The sequence below is a fragment of the Acyrthosiphon pisum genome, chromosome A2 (assembly GCF_005508785.2).
Source record: "Acyrthosiphon pisum isolate AL4f chromosome A2, pea_aphid_22Mar2018_4r6ur, whole genome shotgun sequence".
Lineage (NCBI taxonomy): Eukaryota > Metazoa > Arthropoda > Insecta > Hemiptera > Aphididae > Acyrthosiphon > Acyrthosiphon pisum.
Genome location: NC_042495.1, coordinates 107,119,510 through 107,135,633, shown reverse-complemented (window position 1 = coordinate 107,135,633; position 16,124 = coordinate 107,119,510). Strand labels below are relative to the sequence as shown.

General features: G+C 31.2%; 1 protein-coding gene across 1 annotated transcript; it reads left to right on the top strand.

The window, feature by feature from the left end:
* Positions 1–10,864: 10,864 nt before the first annotated feature.
* Positions 10,865–15,335, top strand: LOC100169332 (cysteine sulfinic acid decarboxylase). The gene is made up of 8 exons (XM_001950812.5): positions 10,865–11,023; positions 11,124–11,587; positions 12,273–12,507; positions 12,968–13,187; positions 13,907–14,054; positions 14,162–14,390; positions 14,524–14,718; positions 14,898–15,335. Exons 2-8 carry the CDS (start codon positions 11,175–11,177, stop codon positions 15,069–15,071), a joined length of 1,614 nt encoding a protein of 537 aa, XP_001950847.1. The 5' UTR covers positions 10,865–11,023; positions 11,124–11,174; the 3' UTR covers positions 15,072–15,335.
* Positions 15,336–16,124: the final 789 nt, after the last annotated feature.

The following is a 16,124-nucleotide window of genomic DNA, read 5'->3' as shown; positions in this document are numbered from 1 at the left end:
TATTTATGTAGTACTGCTAAATACATAGCCATATTATAAAATTTCAATAAATAATAATGTAAGTTTTATTTAGGTAGATATACTTCAACCTATTAATTATGAAGTAAATGTCGTCATCATTTCCGGCTGTTTGTGATTGTTGATAATAAAATTTGTGTTAAATTTCGTGCATAAAACGCTGTTTAAGTGGTAGTCAATTAAAAAAATTCTGCATTTATTCTATGGTTGTTGAAACACTATAATTAACAACATGATAATTAATCTGTTTTGTAACTCGTATAGTAGCTGTCCATACTTCAATATACTTGATTAATAAAATCATTTAAAATTGTATTTAAGTCCGTCATGCACTTATAACTTATAACCTTATATACCTTTTAACTTTAAATTTGTTTAGTTAATCAAACAATAAACGTTTTATTCAAATTTCGTATGGTAATAAATCGTTTAATTATGTAGATACCTATGTAAATAAATACTATACTGTATATGAGACGTGATAATTAGATATTTCCATCACTCACCAACTGCCCCATGTGGAAGGTAATTAAAATAATCTATATTATAGAAACGTATTTTTCAGATCTTTTAATATTAAATATTATTTATTGAAACCAGTTTTAAGTCTTAACGAAATTTGTAATATTTTAAATTATAATTGATCCAAGATAAATTGTATATTCATTATGATACATGTTATAGAAGATGTTTTACTTTAAGTATATTCAGGTAGGTATATAGTAGGTACGCACGGTCGCACACTGGCAACGAATAAAAATACCACTATTATGTAGTGGTACCTACAACCTACCTATTGTGTAGAGATAAATAATATCAAAAATAATAATAGATTGGACATCTGTAGACTGTAGTACAATTTTTTGAAAGAAAATGCCATATGCTATAAGACGTCGAATTATAAAAAGAAAAGTGTCAAAACGACCTTTTTTAGCGTCTCCGCAAAAGCGCAAGCATCGCAATCAAATTGTTTTTATTATTTTTACCTCTTAGCCGGTAGGTATACGTCTATACATTTCCATTTCGACCATTGTCGAAACTTCACACTAATGGTGTATTCATCTCAACAAGTCTTCCGCAGCAGATGCATGTTCATATATTAATATTTTTAACAAGTCTTTTTTGCATGTGTATACAGGGTGACTAACCAAGCATGCTTGTTTTTTTCTTAAATAATGTTATTGAAAATTTGATATTTGGAATTTTTAATTTACTGAAAATCCTTCATTTCAAATTCTTGAAATTTGTTGTACTACTTAAATTTTAAATAATGTACTGTGGAGATGCAAAATTCAGTTTTTCATATATTGTGAACCCCCCATAAATTATTTAAATGATAATTTTTGAAAAAATTGACATAAGAACCAAAATTAAAATTTGAACGAGCTCAGTTTTTGAATTATTTAACTTTGTGATATATTATGCCCACGATGTTGGGTTCGGAAGATATTATGATGCGGGGCTAATGTGCTATAGTGATTTGAAGATTTTATTAATTAATAATCTATCGACATTTATAACGAAATTTATAAAAATGGCCCAAATAAAATAAATAGGCACTAGATTCAACATTACATCTATTTTCTATTTTTGTAAAATAACATATTGCAGGATATTATCCTTAGTATAAACATTGTAATATTATTGCAGAGAAAGTGAGAAACTATTCGTTAGAATTTTGAATTATGTGCATCAAAATGTTCAAAAAATTATCCACTAAATAATGTATCTATAGAAAAAAAGGAAGTTCTCATTTAAAAAGCTAAAGTTTGTATCACCATAGCCGTTCACGGGACACTTCTTAAGTAGTTCAAAAATGAAATGTATTCATCTAAAATGTGGGTGAGCATATCATTTTTGGTTAATCACTCTGTATATTGTACACTGTAAAGGCATAATATAAATAACGGAAAAATAGTACCAGTCGGAGATGTTTTAAACCTGGGGACAGGGATCAGTGTTCGAACTGCTTTCCGTATAATAATATAATATAATATTATACATATATATATATACCTACCCATTTAATACTTGCAGCGTTCCGTTTTCTTGAAATATAATATAAAAGACGAGTCCCACGTGTATTGTGTGTGTGTGTGTCTATGTATATATATATATAATAATATATAATATTTAGCCTTATGCGTCTTACGGAATATTACTTCTCTCGAGGCGGAATTAAATGGCAGATGTACACACGGAACCGTTATACAAAAAACCCACGCATTAACGTAAGATCTCACCTGTTCGTCATATATTTATGTAATATACACAATACAATATGTATATTTTTTATATACACATAAGAACCTATATTTATATATGGGTGTACACGAAATGTCGTATTATAATATATATATATATATACATATACACGGTCGGACGGTCCGCGTGTTACGGGAAACACGAAACTCGTTCCCACGCACTCGCACCCCTTTTTGATTATGTTTGACGCGTGCATTTACAAAATCCTTCCGGTGAGACGATTCAATTTCGACTGTATATAAGAAAATCGAACGTATCCATTGGAACCAAAATATATTGTCTGTGTGTTTATGCACATAATTTTACAACGAAGTCGCGAGTAATATCAAAAAGAATCGTGTGTCTTGCACTTTTTACCGACTTAATGTCTTAATGTAGGTATACTGACTAAATACATGTCGAAAATTCCGATAAAGTATCATAAAATCACAACGATTGTAATGGTTTGGACACGCCATGCGAAGTGATGAATCAAAGGCTGCGAGGGCAGCCATAGAGTACCAACCAAGTGGGAAAATACCGAGGGATAGACCAAGAAAGCGATGGGTTGATGTAGTATATCAGGATTTAAGAACACTGGACGTAGAAGATTGGAAAGATTTTATCCAGGATAGGGAAAAATGGAAAGACTTGACGGTGGTGGCGAAGACTCTTGGAGAGTTATAAAGCCAAGAAGAAGAAGAAGAAGAAAGAAGAAGTATATAGAAGTATAACAATGTGGTTGACAATGTATGACAATTGATGCGGAACTAGAAACTAGAAAAACGATTTCCCTATACTTGTAAATTCATTTTTTTGTCTACCCAATTAGTCGAAAAATGTATTAAAAATGAAAAATGAAAGTTTCATTATTGAATTATAATCTATGTTGGTATTTTTGGTATTTAGTATATCGAATAGTGTACTTGGATATGGAAATTATTGTGCTAGGACCTAGATAAAAAAAAATAACATTTTCAAAGTCAGCGAAATAATACAATTTAAAAATTTATCTAAATGTGTAACTAGCATAAGCGTGCGCACGGGGGAGGCAGCTGCCTCCCCTGCGAGATTTTTCGTTTCCCAAGATCTTATACATTAATACCTACCAAATGTTGATAATACATATTTAAATAATAATAATAATATTAGGTTCAATATTGGTATAAGTACTGGTATGCTATTTGAAAATAGTAAATATATTTAATAATATTAAAATCGACAATAATATTATGTTATATTATATTATATTGATAAGACAGCTTCAAGTTTCAACTATGGTTACTCGTTTCTTCTTTGATAATATTGACTCTATCTAGTTGGTACTATGAAAGGTCAAAAGTTTTTCGGTAGTTTTCAAAGGCACCGTGACAAACAAAAGAAAAATTAAGAAAAAACAGGAATTTATACGCAAAATCGATTTAGGACAAAATCGATTTTGGTTTTTGGTGTAATTCTAAAATAAATTACTGTAGATATATGAAATTTTGACTGAATGTTTATATTAGCATTTTCAAAATATTTTGACTTATTTTGAGCTGTTTAAGGACATCTTCAATTTCCAATTTTTTTTAGGTTTTTATTCAATAAATATTAAAAAAAAATTTTTGTTGCGTAAAAAAACTTGAAAATTTAATAGAAGGCTCATAATATAATGTTTCAAAAACAGATGAAAAATATTGAAAATATATAGTCAACATTTTTTTTTATATAAGCATTTAAAGTTCAAATATTGACAAAATACGTAAAATGTACAAAAATTATTTTGAGTTCGAAATTCATAAAAAATTTTCTATTTAAATCTAAGATTTTAAAATGTAATCAAGATTCCCCATAAGTTTTTCTACCTTTATCAAAAAAACAAAATGTCTACAAGCAAATCAAATTAAATTTCTATGAGCGTTTGAAGTTCATATTTTTAAGACATTGGATATTCACTTGATTTCTCATGTAGCGATTTTCTTATTTAGTGGAAATTCAAATTTAACACCATCCAATACAGTGACCCACTTGTAATTTACTGTAGAGAAGAGCGACACCCACTTGTCCACCTTTTTTAATTATATATAGGTATTCTTAATAATTTTTATTGTGTCTTCTTGATTGTCAAAGATATTATTAAAAAGGACTTATTGAAAAGAAAACTCTTTTGGTAATTTTACGTTTAACTTAACTCTTAACAGTTAACAGTATAGAACAATATCACAGTTTAATAGAACCATATACTTGATTTTGTGGGAGGATTTATTTAAATTATCGTTGCCTCATATCAAGCTGGGAAAAAATCGGGGGAGGTGTTTGGAGTCTGGACCTTCTTAGCTAACCTAACCTTATAAGGTATTGCCTCCCCTGCCAAGAAGACCTGCAGCGCACGCTTATGGTAACTAGTACCCTTTAACAGCAACGCGTTGCTACCGCGTTGCAACCGCGGTTGTATGATAGATTATTATTTTAATATTTTATCAAATTCACCATTGAAATTCCGTTTTTTAAAACAAAAATAATTTAAATATTTATATAAATACTATATTTAAATAAATTTTTTATGAGTTATTATAAGTAATTAATTATTACGAATGATAAAAGTAAAAAAAAAAAACTAATAAATAATGAAGTTCGGTACTTCGGTATTTAATTATTATATTGGCAATTCATGGAAGCTGGTTTTATTATATAACCATTTTAGATTAATTTGTTTAGTTATATAATCGTTGGGTTGTCATACTATCATTCCAAAAATTGGTAGCTAATAAAAAAATAATTTATATTTATATATAATAATATATTATTCAGCTTATTATAATGATTCACCTTTGTTAGTTCTTTTAACAGATCAATAAAGGATACCTACTAGTTATTATTGTAGGTATGCATATTTAATATAAATAATATATTTCAATATACGTATACATAATTAAATTTGAACAAGATAAAACCATCTACTGGTTTTTAGAAAATTCAATAATTTCTATAGGAATTACCACATGAATTGATTTCGTATAGGTATTTAAATTTAATATATTATTAAACAATGGCGGCAAATACAAGTTGTAATAGCATTTGCTACTATTAATTGGAATAAAGTTAAATAATAAAAACTATATAAACTAAATGAGCTCAATAACATTTTAGTTACCTGTATTTAACATACGGATTAATCACTTTCATGCTTCATGCTTCACAGACAAGTAGACAACACAAATAATATGTTAATTTAGTATATTGTTATATCATATAATTTTTAATCGTTTACATACGTAATTACTATTCACAATATAGGTACGGTGTATAATTAAATCAGTAAAATTTAGTTATACGGTAAAGAAAACATTTTGTGTCAGTTGCCTGCGCCCTGCAGAAATAAATTTCGTTTCAAATGTTAATTTTGTCGAACTAAAATTTTTTAAGTACAATTGTAAGACGTAAGTTAACTTGCTTTTTCATTTTTCACTAATGATCCACCATTTCCATAACTGTTTCTATTTTTCCATAACTAACAATAATACAAATTTATACATTGGTATGAGAATTCATTTCCAGATATTCAACGACTTTGGTGTTAGGTAACACCATTTATGTAAATTTACGTACCTATCTAAATAATATGTTAATTTTTTTAATATGTATATTATTTATGTAAATATAAGATATAGGTTATAAAAAGGAAATGTGTATTTTTATGTCACCCTCTTCTTCTGCACAATAATGCAATTAAATAATTGTAGATGTATATTTTGTATGTCTTTATGCACGAAATACATTTAAAACCACGAATAAAATAATCGAACAAGTGTTTTTTTTATAAAATAATAATTTAAAATAATTTGATTTTTGTATAGTACATACTATTTATAATAGGTCCGTGAAATTCTTAAAGTTTTTAAATAATTCAAACTATAAGATCTCAAAAGTCAAAACCATATACCTACTACCTAGTATATTACCAAACTATCAAGCGTTTCTAAATAAATTATTTTAAATTGTAATGTTTTATGTAAGTTATTCTGTCAACATATATTTCTGATTCAATATAAAAAAAAAAAAAAAATGTACTTCACTATATTTAATTGTATATAGGAATAGCCAATAGGGACATTCAATACCTCCACGGCACTAACTACTAATACATTTATACAGCTGATTGAGTGAGTAGTGAATAGTATATTTTACATATTCAATTATTTTATTAATAGGTATAGACAATATAACTAATACGCCCAATAGGTAGGTACTTTAACTATATCAATTAATTCATATATTATTTATACAACTGAAGTTTTAAAACCGGTTGTCTGATATCTGATTCCTATATGATAATTTATGTATTATTTTAAAATGTTTTAACGATTACCTACTTATTGCTAAGTACTAACGATTTAAAATAAACGATTAATGCATTTTTAAAAATGATTTATATTTAACTAAAATTAAATCTAAATGTTGTGAATAACAATATGTTAGGTATATAATATATATATGGCTCAAAGTATTTTATTTGAACATGCTTGTAATACTTTGATACAATCTCATTAGGTACCTAATAACTAACAATTATTTAATACTACTAATGGATATTACTGATATTGATAAAAATACAAAAAGCCGTTAATTTATTGTGTAGGTATTGGAAAGTAGAAAATGTATTATATAGTAAGCTTTAAAAAAAAAATGTAATTCAAATAGAAAACAAATAATTGCTGTATAATATAGGTATTTTATGCAAATACCAATAGTCTTACGTTAAATATTTTAACAATTTTTATTGAATAACAATTAGTACGAAAGTTGCTTTACAGAAAAAGAGATAATTTAAAGCCAGAAATCATTTTTATAACCTTCGTTTCCAAGGCTAACTTCACCAGAAATAAAACTATGTTATCCAAAATACGTTAAATGAAATGAAAATAAACACGAATCGTGTGTGTAAAGTGCGTTCAATTTGAAACGTACCCAATAGGAATATATTTTTTATCTATTTGTTGTTTTGGATGGAACGGGGAACCCGTTCATTGGTTTTATATTGATTTTTTTTAATTCTTTCCTGTAAGACATATGTAAAATTGTAAATTGTTAAAAATGTGTTTTATGCAGAGTTGGGTACAATGAATTGAAAAATGGACGGATGTTGAAAATTTACCAATAAGCTTATAACGGATCTCTTAAAAAAATTTAAATCCGAAAAAAACATTGAACTTATTGTTAAACATAATACAACATTGAACTTTGAAAAAAGCCACAGAATTATTTTTAAAATACAACAGTACAACACACATTTTATACTCCAGTCATTTTAGTGACCTAACAAAATCAAAATATATGTCATAATAAATCTTGGTCAAGGACCAATGCAAATCAAGAGATTTAAGGGAGATAAGGGTCCACACCGGAATTACGGTTCCGTTTTTTTCTAGACATTTTATTAGATACCTACTCAATTTCTTACTTCTTAGATGTCATTAGATTTAGCTTCTCTGTGTTATATCTACTATTCGAGTTTAAGTATAATAGATGTAATTTTAAATAAGACTATTTATATAAATGCATTCTTAAAACTTTGACTACCTAGTTAAATTTAAAAAAAATAATCAAAAATCACATAGCTTACGAGAAATACAAACATTTAAAAATCTTTAAACCTTGAATGTCTACGTTTAATATACTTTTTGAATTTTTTATTATATATTATTATTCATATTATATAAAAATCTCCAGTAGTCATTGGAACGGCCTTGACATGTGATTCTTACCTGACTTAAGTACGATGAGTGACTGCTAATTAAAAATTAATTTACCTTTATTTGAATTTATATATTATATTTATTTGGAATACCTTTTTTTTGATGATTCACCAATTAAGTATTTTACCTACATAGTTTAACATATATTATGCATGTTTTGTTTATCATCTTCGTAAGATTTACATACATTAATTATAGCTTGTTAAAATAATTGGATATTCAAAACGAAAATATAACCTGCAAGTATTGAAACTTGATTATTAAGAAAATCTGCAATGTCCTCGACAATATCAAAACTATCAAATTTTACTAAAATAATAATTAATCTACAGTACATTTATTTCAATAAATCTTGCTACATACAATGTGACATTGGTTCGCAATGTGTAAACATTGATGAATTCTATATGTGATCATCATGACATCTATAATAGTGTGTGTCAACATAAAGTCGATAGAAAATATTTGTATTCCGAGTGTGGGTAATTAATGATCGAACTCGGTCAGAGTTGTCAAAGAGTTGTACATAGCGATTTGTTTTCTATCCACATCACAGTCTCGCATTAGGTATCGCGGAACATAATATAACAATGCACCGCGATTTAAACCTCACGTCCTTTAGTCGGCGTTCTGTTTTACTCATTTTTTTTCTTCACATACGTCTCTGAAAAATAAATAAATAATTAATTTGTACGCAGGTACATTAAAACCGTGTAAAAACCTGTCTCCTTTGAATGAAAATCATAGTAGGAAGGCTGCGGGCATGTAGGCTAATTATTAAGACCGAGGGTCAGGTTACCAAGACGGTACCTGTAGTAGGTATGTCCCACATTCGCTGGATTCACTAACGACATACAATACAATACAATACTGCTTAGTATATAGATACTTGCTATTACTACAACTACTACTAGTACGTCCACTTTATTATATATACCTATATAATATATGAAATATTCGTAATAAATCTATCGGTGGGTTCGGTACAAGGACGGTGTTTTATAATACGTGGCAGCGTGGAGAGTACCTACTACTTACTTTACCTCATCGGCTATGCACCTATATGTCGTCTAAACAGCCGGTCAGACAATGTTATTTTGTGTTATGGCAATAATTATTAAAAAAGGTGATTAAAAAAAATCAACAATAAATAGTAAGTATCCATTAGGCATACCTTAATATTATACAGAAATATTAGGAAATCCGCACTAACGCGATTGTTTGTATAGGACATAAGTATATGACCTGGTACAAGGAAATCTGATACATACGCCACTGCAGCACGTTCTGTTGACTTACCATTACTACTAAATAGGTATATACTGTAGTGCTATATACTACTGTACAAGCATAATAATAGTATATATGTATAACATACAAAACCTGGTGACATTTTTAAGCGTCATATGATGCGTTTGAGCGAATTACCTTTTTATGTGTCTAATAAAAACAATGTGTTTGGACGAGTTCATTATACTGCGTTTTAGCGAATATCTACCTACGATACAATATAAAATATAATATTGATTATGCCATTAAGATAAAAATATTGTTATAATATTTTTAATATTGTTTAGTATATTGTATCAACCTATTAAAATCAAGTCTGATGAAATTAGAGGAAAAATAGGTTGATAAAATACTTCCCAAACGTATCACGGAATATAAAAAAAGGTCACCCATTGCAGTGTTTACAAACTTGCCAAACGCAAACCACCAGACATATATATTTACACGAAGCGATCGTGACTGCATCACAAATACAATATTGTCGCATGTTTAGGTCTATATTTTAATTTACCATTTTGCAAAGTCTGTTTTGCCGCGGTGGATTGTCAACTCGGTGCAGTCATTCGTATACTTGGGTTTAAATGTATTTACGCATCGACTCTTGCTAAGTTTCACGGCATAACCAAAGTCATTCTATAACGTTTTTCAGACACAGTCATATCTACGGTGGTATATATATATATATATATTATTCGCACCTATACCTCGGTATAGGTGGTTACTGCAGGTTAGGTAATTACTAATGTACCATGTATATTGAGTTAGGGAATATAAAAATGCCCGGAAAACAAATTATCGCCTCTAAGGAAAAATCCCTCGACTACAAGTCAAGTTATTAATATTTAATTACAAACATATTAATATATTATACTTATATCATTATAAAAATTAATATATATAATAAATGTTTTTCAAACATTAACAATAATATTAAATTTTATATTACAATAATATATTATGTTGAATTCTGTAAAAATTAAGTCCACAAAACAAAATATTATGTTTCCTATAATATTTTCACGATAATGTAAATATAATAATATAATGTTATTATAATAATGTGGAAATCACACTATAATTAGCGTTTCAAAAATATATGTTCAGTCATTTTGTGAGTACCCACCTAATATTGTAGTTTTCCGGCGTTGTTGGTCGGGGGTTTTTATCCGGGGATTTTTTTACCGATTAACTCTATATTCTATACGCTCTGCGCGTTATACGCAGTAAACACATTATAATGATATAACAATTAATAATATAGTATATAGGTACCTATTAACCTACCCATTATGATTTTATGGCGGTGCGGTAAGAATAAAAACCGCGGACAGCACCCAAACTGCCGCGCAATTATAGATCCGTTCGGCACCACCGCCAACAGTCTTAATTAGTTTTGATTAAACCTATTATATTATTATTATACGAATTTGCTATATTATTATTATTATTATATACATACAACACGCGACCGTCCGGCGGCAGGAACGGGCGGGGAAGAGATTTTCAAAATCAAACTCACCGCGGTCGTTTATTAACCTTCACCGGCTCGCGGACCGTATAAAAGCGCCGGTGTCGGCCGTGCGCCGGTTCATTATTGTCATCACTCATACCGACACGACGACGGTACTTCATCCGCAGAGTGTTTGCAGCGTGCAATTGCAGCGGCATAACAGCAGCGTTTAGCGACGCACTTCGAAGCGATCGTATTTCAGCCGACCGTCGCCGGAAAAGAGGTATACCTACCCGCGGGACATCACGGCACGCCGTCTTGGGGCGCGGCCATCGACGATAGTCACGAGGAAAATAATAATATAATATTTTTTTTTTTTACAGCGTTATTGAGTCAACAATACCACATAACACATATCATATTATTATATTATCATGCCGATCGTCATGCCAGCCGCTACGGTGCCCACAGATTACGCGACCGCGCGTCCGGTCGAGCTAATGGTGACCGCGTCCACCCTGGACGAGACGCCTTGCGGAAAAGGTCCGATGATGGAGTCGCTGTCCGCGGCGGTGTGCGGTTACAAAAGCGCGCCGAACGCGGCCGACCACGAGGCGTTCGTCCGGGACGCGGTGCGCCTGATGCTCGAGCAGGCCGTGTTCCGGGGAACGGACCGCCGTCGCCCGGTGCTCAACTGGAAGAGCCCGGAAGAGCTGCAGGCCGCATTCGACTTCGCGCTCGACCGTTCGCCCACTACCCACGGACACTTGTTGAACTTGATCGAGGACACCATCGAGCACAGCGTCAAGACCGGACATCCGTACTTCATCAACCAACTGTTTTCTAGGTGAGTATACATACTGACCATAGGCGTATTTATAAGGATGGGTGTTATTGCTACTAGCTGGGGTCTGACGCCTCCAAGTTTTAACCATCAACTATTTACTATTGGTTTTTTGTACGTAGTATTTTATTATTGTGTGGAGAGAAATGTATGTAGGTATATATAATATTACAGACGTGATTAGAGGAGAGATCATAGTCTTACCTATTTATAAGCTATAAACTGAAAACGAAAAGTACCTATCAGAGAAACGTTTTGTCCACATACGCCAACATTACGATAGTACCTATGTATATTATTTTCTGATGGGCTCTAAAGTAAAATAACATTAATTGTAAGATTCATATAAATTATTAGAGTTATAAGTTATAACTGTGCGAGAGTAAGGGCCAGTATTACCATCTCCCGATAAATTTAACCGACTCCTAACCGGCCGAATTCGGCCGGTAATAAAATCTGTTATCAGCCGGTTAAGCGTAATCGAAGCATACCGATGATTGTAATACTGGCCCTAAATTTGTACTTTTACCTTATTAGTTATTTTGTTACCAACAAATGTCAAGACTCCGGACTGGAGCCTTTCCCTCCAAACTTAACGGAATAGGCGTAGTTATGCTTAAGACGCGCGCTATATATAACATATTATAGTCTGCGGGTTTATACTCACTATACATTTTGCTATTTGCAGCGTCGACCCTTACGGCCTGATTGGCCAATGGCTGACCGACGCGCTCAACCCGAGCGTGTACACGTTTGAAGTGGCACCTGTCATGACCATCATGGAGGAAACGGTCCTGACGGAAATGAGAAAGTTCCTGGGATATCCCGACGGCAAGGGCGACGGTATATTCTGTCCGGGTGGTTCGATAGCCAACGGCTACGCGATCAACTGCGCCAGGTTTTCCGCTTTCCCCGAGGTCAAGGTATGTTACAATATAAGTCAGGGCTGTTACTATATTATTATACAGTTACGCATTGTGAAGACAACAATACAACATACAGCCTCATATTATATTATACGCTTACGATAAAGTTAAGTGTCAACAGACATAATGTTATATAGGATACATGGCTAATATTCAGAAAAATTGTGCAGTTTTATAAATAGATTCGAAATTATCCTAGAGTAACACTCAATTACTTACTTTTTTATCTTGTATGAAGACGGTTTGACACTACGATTGCTTGTCGTTAGAGTATATTGTGCTTACAACCATGGTTTTATTCGAGGATTCGTTAATTTTCAACTACAGCATAATGACAAACGTAAAAATATAATTTCAAACATAATTATACATCATTTAACTAAGCCAAGGAACACTAAAAAAAATATTTTGTTACAATCGTCGAGTATTATAAATGTATATAAATACATGTTTACAGACAAGAGGGATGCATGGATTGCCAAGGTTAGTAGTGTATACGTCAGCCGATGCGCATTATTCTATCAAAAAATTATGTGCATTCGAGGGAATCGGTTCGGATAATTTGTATTTGATAAACACAGACGCCAAGGGAAAAATGGACGTGAGTCATTTACGACAGCAAATTCAAAGAACATTAGAAGAAAAAGCAGTGCCTATTATGGTGTCTGCTACTGCAGGTAAGTTCGGAGAGTTTAATTTTTACCTATCACATTTAATCGTAGTACCAGTAACGAAATCTTAGAAAGTTATTATTATTTTACTTATCTAGATATATTAAATATATAAACAGTCATTCACGATTTATATAATATTTAAGCATTACTAGTACTTAGGTACTAGTATTTATAATCAATTATAATATTAAAGAAAGCCGAAATAATAGTAATATAATTTCAAAATAATTGTATAACTTTGCTATTATATTGTATACTGTAGATAGTAATCGTAATTCGTAATCATATGCCTACGACTTTTAAATGATTTAGTTTTATAGTATGTTATTATTGCAACGAACAGTTACATTAAAGCGAAAACCATAATTTACGTATATTAACGTCGTATAGGTATTAAGCTAATTATTTAAGGTTAAGAAACTAAAAACATTTTAATGGTAATTGTTTTATTGAGTTTTATAGTTCTGTAACCTAATGTATAATTTTACTTGAAATAAAACCGTTCATTTAAAAAAAAGTGAAAGTAACGGAAATCGAAAGACCTTAAACCTTTTAGTACTAATTTAGTAATAATAGTAATTAATAGGCTACACCGTGAAAATCCCATTCATTATTTATTACGAGAAATAATGAATATTGTACTGCAACCATTTAAATCGAGCTATATACTTTCTCGGTAATGAGGAATAACTAATTTTAATATTGCGAATTAAAAATTTTAGGTACAACGGTCCTGGGGGCGTTTGATCCAATAGCGGAAATCGCTGACGTTTGCCATGAATACGGTATATGGTTGCACGTTGATGCGGCTTGGGGAGGCGGAGCTTTGGTGTCCAAAAAACATAAGCACCTGTTGACCGGCATCGACAGGTAAAATAAAATAAAAATAAACGAACACACCATCAATGTTGTTGAAGCTTGAAATGAAATCGAGTATTCGAGTGATTAATAATTGTTGATCCTTTTATCCCCCGCAGAGCCGACTCAGTCACCTGGAACCCTCATAAAATGCTCACAGCACCTCAACAGTGCTCAACGTTTTTGACCAAACACGAACGCGTTCTGACCGAAAGCAACTCTTCTTGCGCTCAATATCTGTTCCAAAAGGACAAGTTCTACGATACTACGTATGACACCGGAGATAAGCATATACAGTGTGGCCGTCGGGCGGACGTGTTCAAATTTTGGTTCATGTGGAAAGCCAAGGTACGTAGCCCCCCCCCCTAAAAAAACATACGGTGATCGAATTTATCGAATTCATAAAAAAAACCGCTTTACTATCCGCAATAATAATAGCAATGCGACAATACTGATCTGTTTATTGATTTTCGCCGCACAGGGAACGGACGGATTAGAAGCTCACGTTGACGAAAACTTTGACAACGCCAAATATTTCACTGAGATGATTCGCAACAGAGCTGGTTTCAAATTGGTACTTGAAGAACCGGAGTACACGAACATAACATTTTGGTATATACCACCGAGCTTGCGTGGACGTCAGAACGAACCAGATTTTAAGAATAAACTCCACAAGGTATGTATAATAATTAAAAATTATGACATGACAATACTAGGGTAAGATCAAAATAATATTAAGTATATTAAAATGTATCTGTTGACTGTTATTCGATTATTTTTTCAAATGACATTAACTTATTACTTGTAAATAATATTATATAACACTATAACCGAGTACTCCGTTGGTGATTTCAGGTAGCGCCGAGAATTAAAGAAAGGATGATGAAGGAAGGCACGATGATGATTACGTACCAGCCATCCGACGATTTGCCGAATTTCTTCCGACTTGTGCTTCAAAACTCGTCTTTAGACCAAAATGATATGGATTATTTCGTGAACGAAATCGAACGGCTGGGTTCAGATTTGTAATTATTTTCGTTGTTAGTTCCTGATATAGATTTTTAATATATTATATTTTTCACGCTCTTTATTGTTCGTACATAACCGAGCGCGATAGATATATTAAATTATATTATAATTATATTGTTGTAATATTATTAAATATGTAAGCTCCGGCACGGATAAAAAGGGAGTTTACTATAATTAGTGTTATAATCAATATAATATGTTATTAGTTATAATTTATATGCATTGTATATTTGATATAGTATTATATATTTATTTAACTCTGTATTTTTCTTTTGTATTTATTTTTCATTTCGCAGTTGGGTTTACTGTCAAAAATATGCATACCTACCGCCTCTGATAGAGTATAAGACGGGAAGTGTAGGTACATTGCACTTTTTTCAAGGTCTTTCGTCTACCCAATCAGTAAAAAAAACAACAAAATAAAATACTACAACCAAGGTCAATAATTTCTCTTTTATTCAAAATGTTCGAGGAAGTAAATATTGAGCTAATGTTAAATATTTAAATAATAAAAATTCAAAACAAATCAATTCTTAATGTTAGGTATCCCACACTGATTTTCTGGAGTGTTAGACAGATCAAACATTTTGATGACTACAACAACGATAAAATATATAAGTACTTAAATATTAACTATAATATCGATATGCTAATGGGGACATTTACGAATAAAAACTGGAGTTAAAAAAAAAAACAAATTATGGTTCGAAAAAAAATGTTTTCTACGATAGTATTATGTACCGCTAATAAAATAATTATTTATAATTAATTTAAAACTACACCTCTATATGCGGAACAATAGTCATCGTTTAGGTTTCCGCTGCTGATATAGATTCGAAGTTAAGACGAAGCAAAAAAAACCACGTCAAATATAATTAAGAAATAATGTATTGCTTGTAGACATGCTCCCGCGTTAATGCGATCGGTTCATCATATTATTTTACTTGTTAATATTTTTGTCATTGTTAAATCAATATGTCATAGGTAGGTACGTATAGATATTAAACATAATATGGATGCGGCATTGTCTATAATATACACTATGCATATTAT

Bases quoted from the DNA above. Each gene is read 5' to 3' on its own strand.
- LOC100169332 (XM_001950812.5), top strand. From the start codon at position 11,175: ATGCCGATCGTCATGCCAGCCGCTACGGTGCCCACAGATTACGCGACC. The intron at 11,588-12,272 runs GTGAGTATACAT...TGCTATTTGCAG, and splicing joins ATCAACCAACTGTTTTCTAG to CGTCGACCCTTACGGCCTGA. The intron at 14,055-14,161 runs GTAAAATAAAAT...TATCCCCCGCAG, and splicing joins CTGTTGACCGGCATCGACAG to AGCCGACTCAGTCACCTGGA.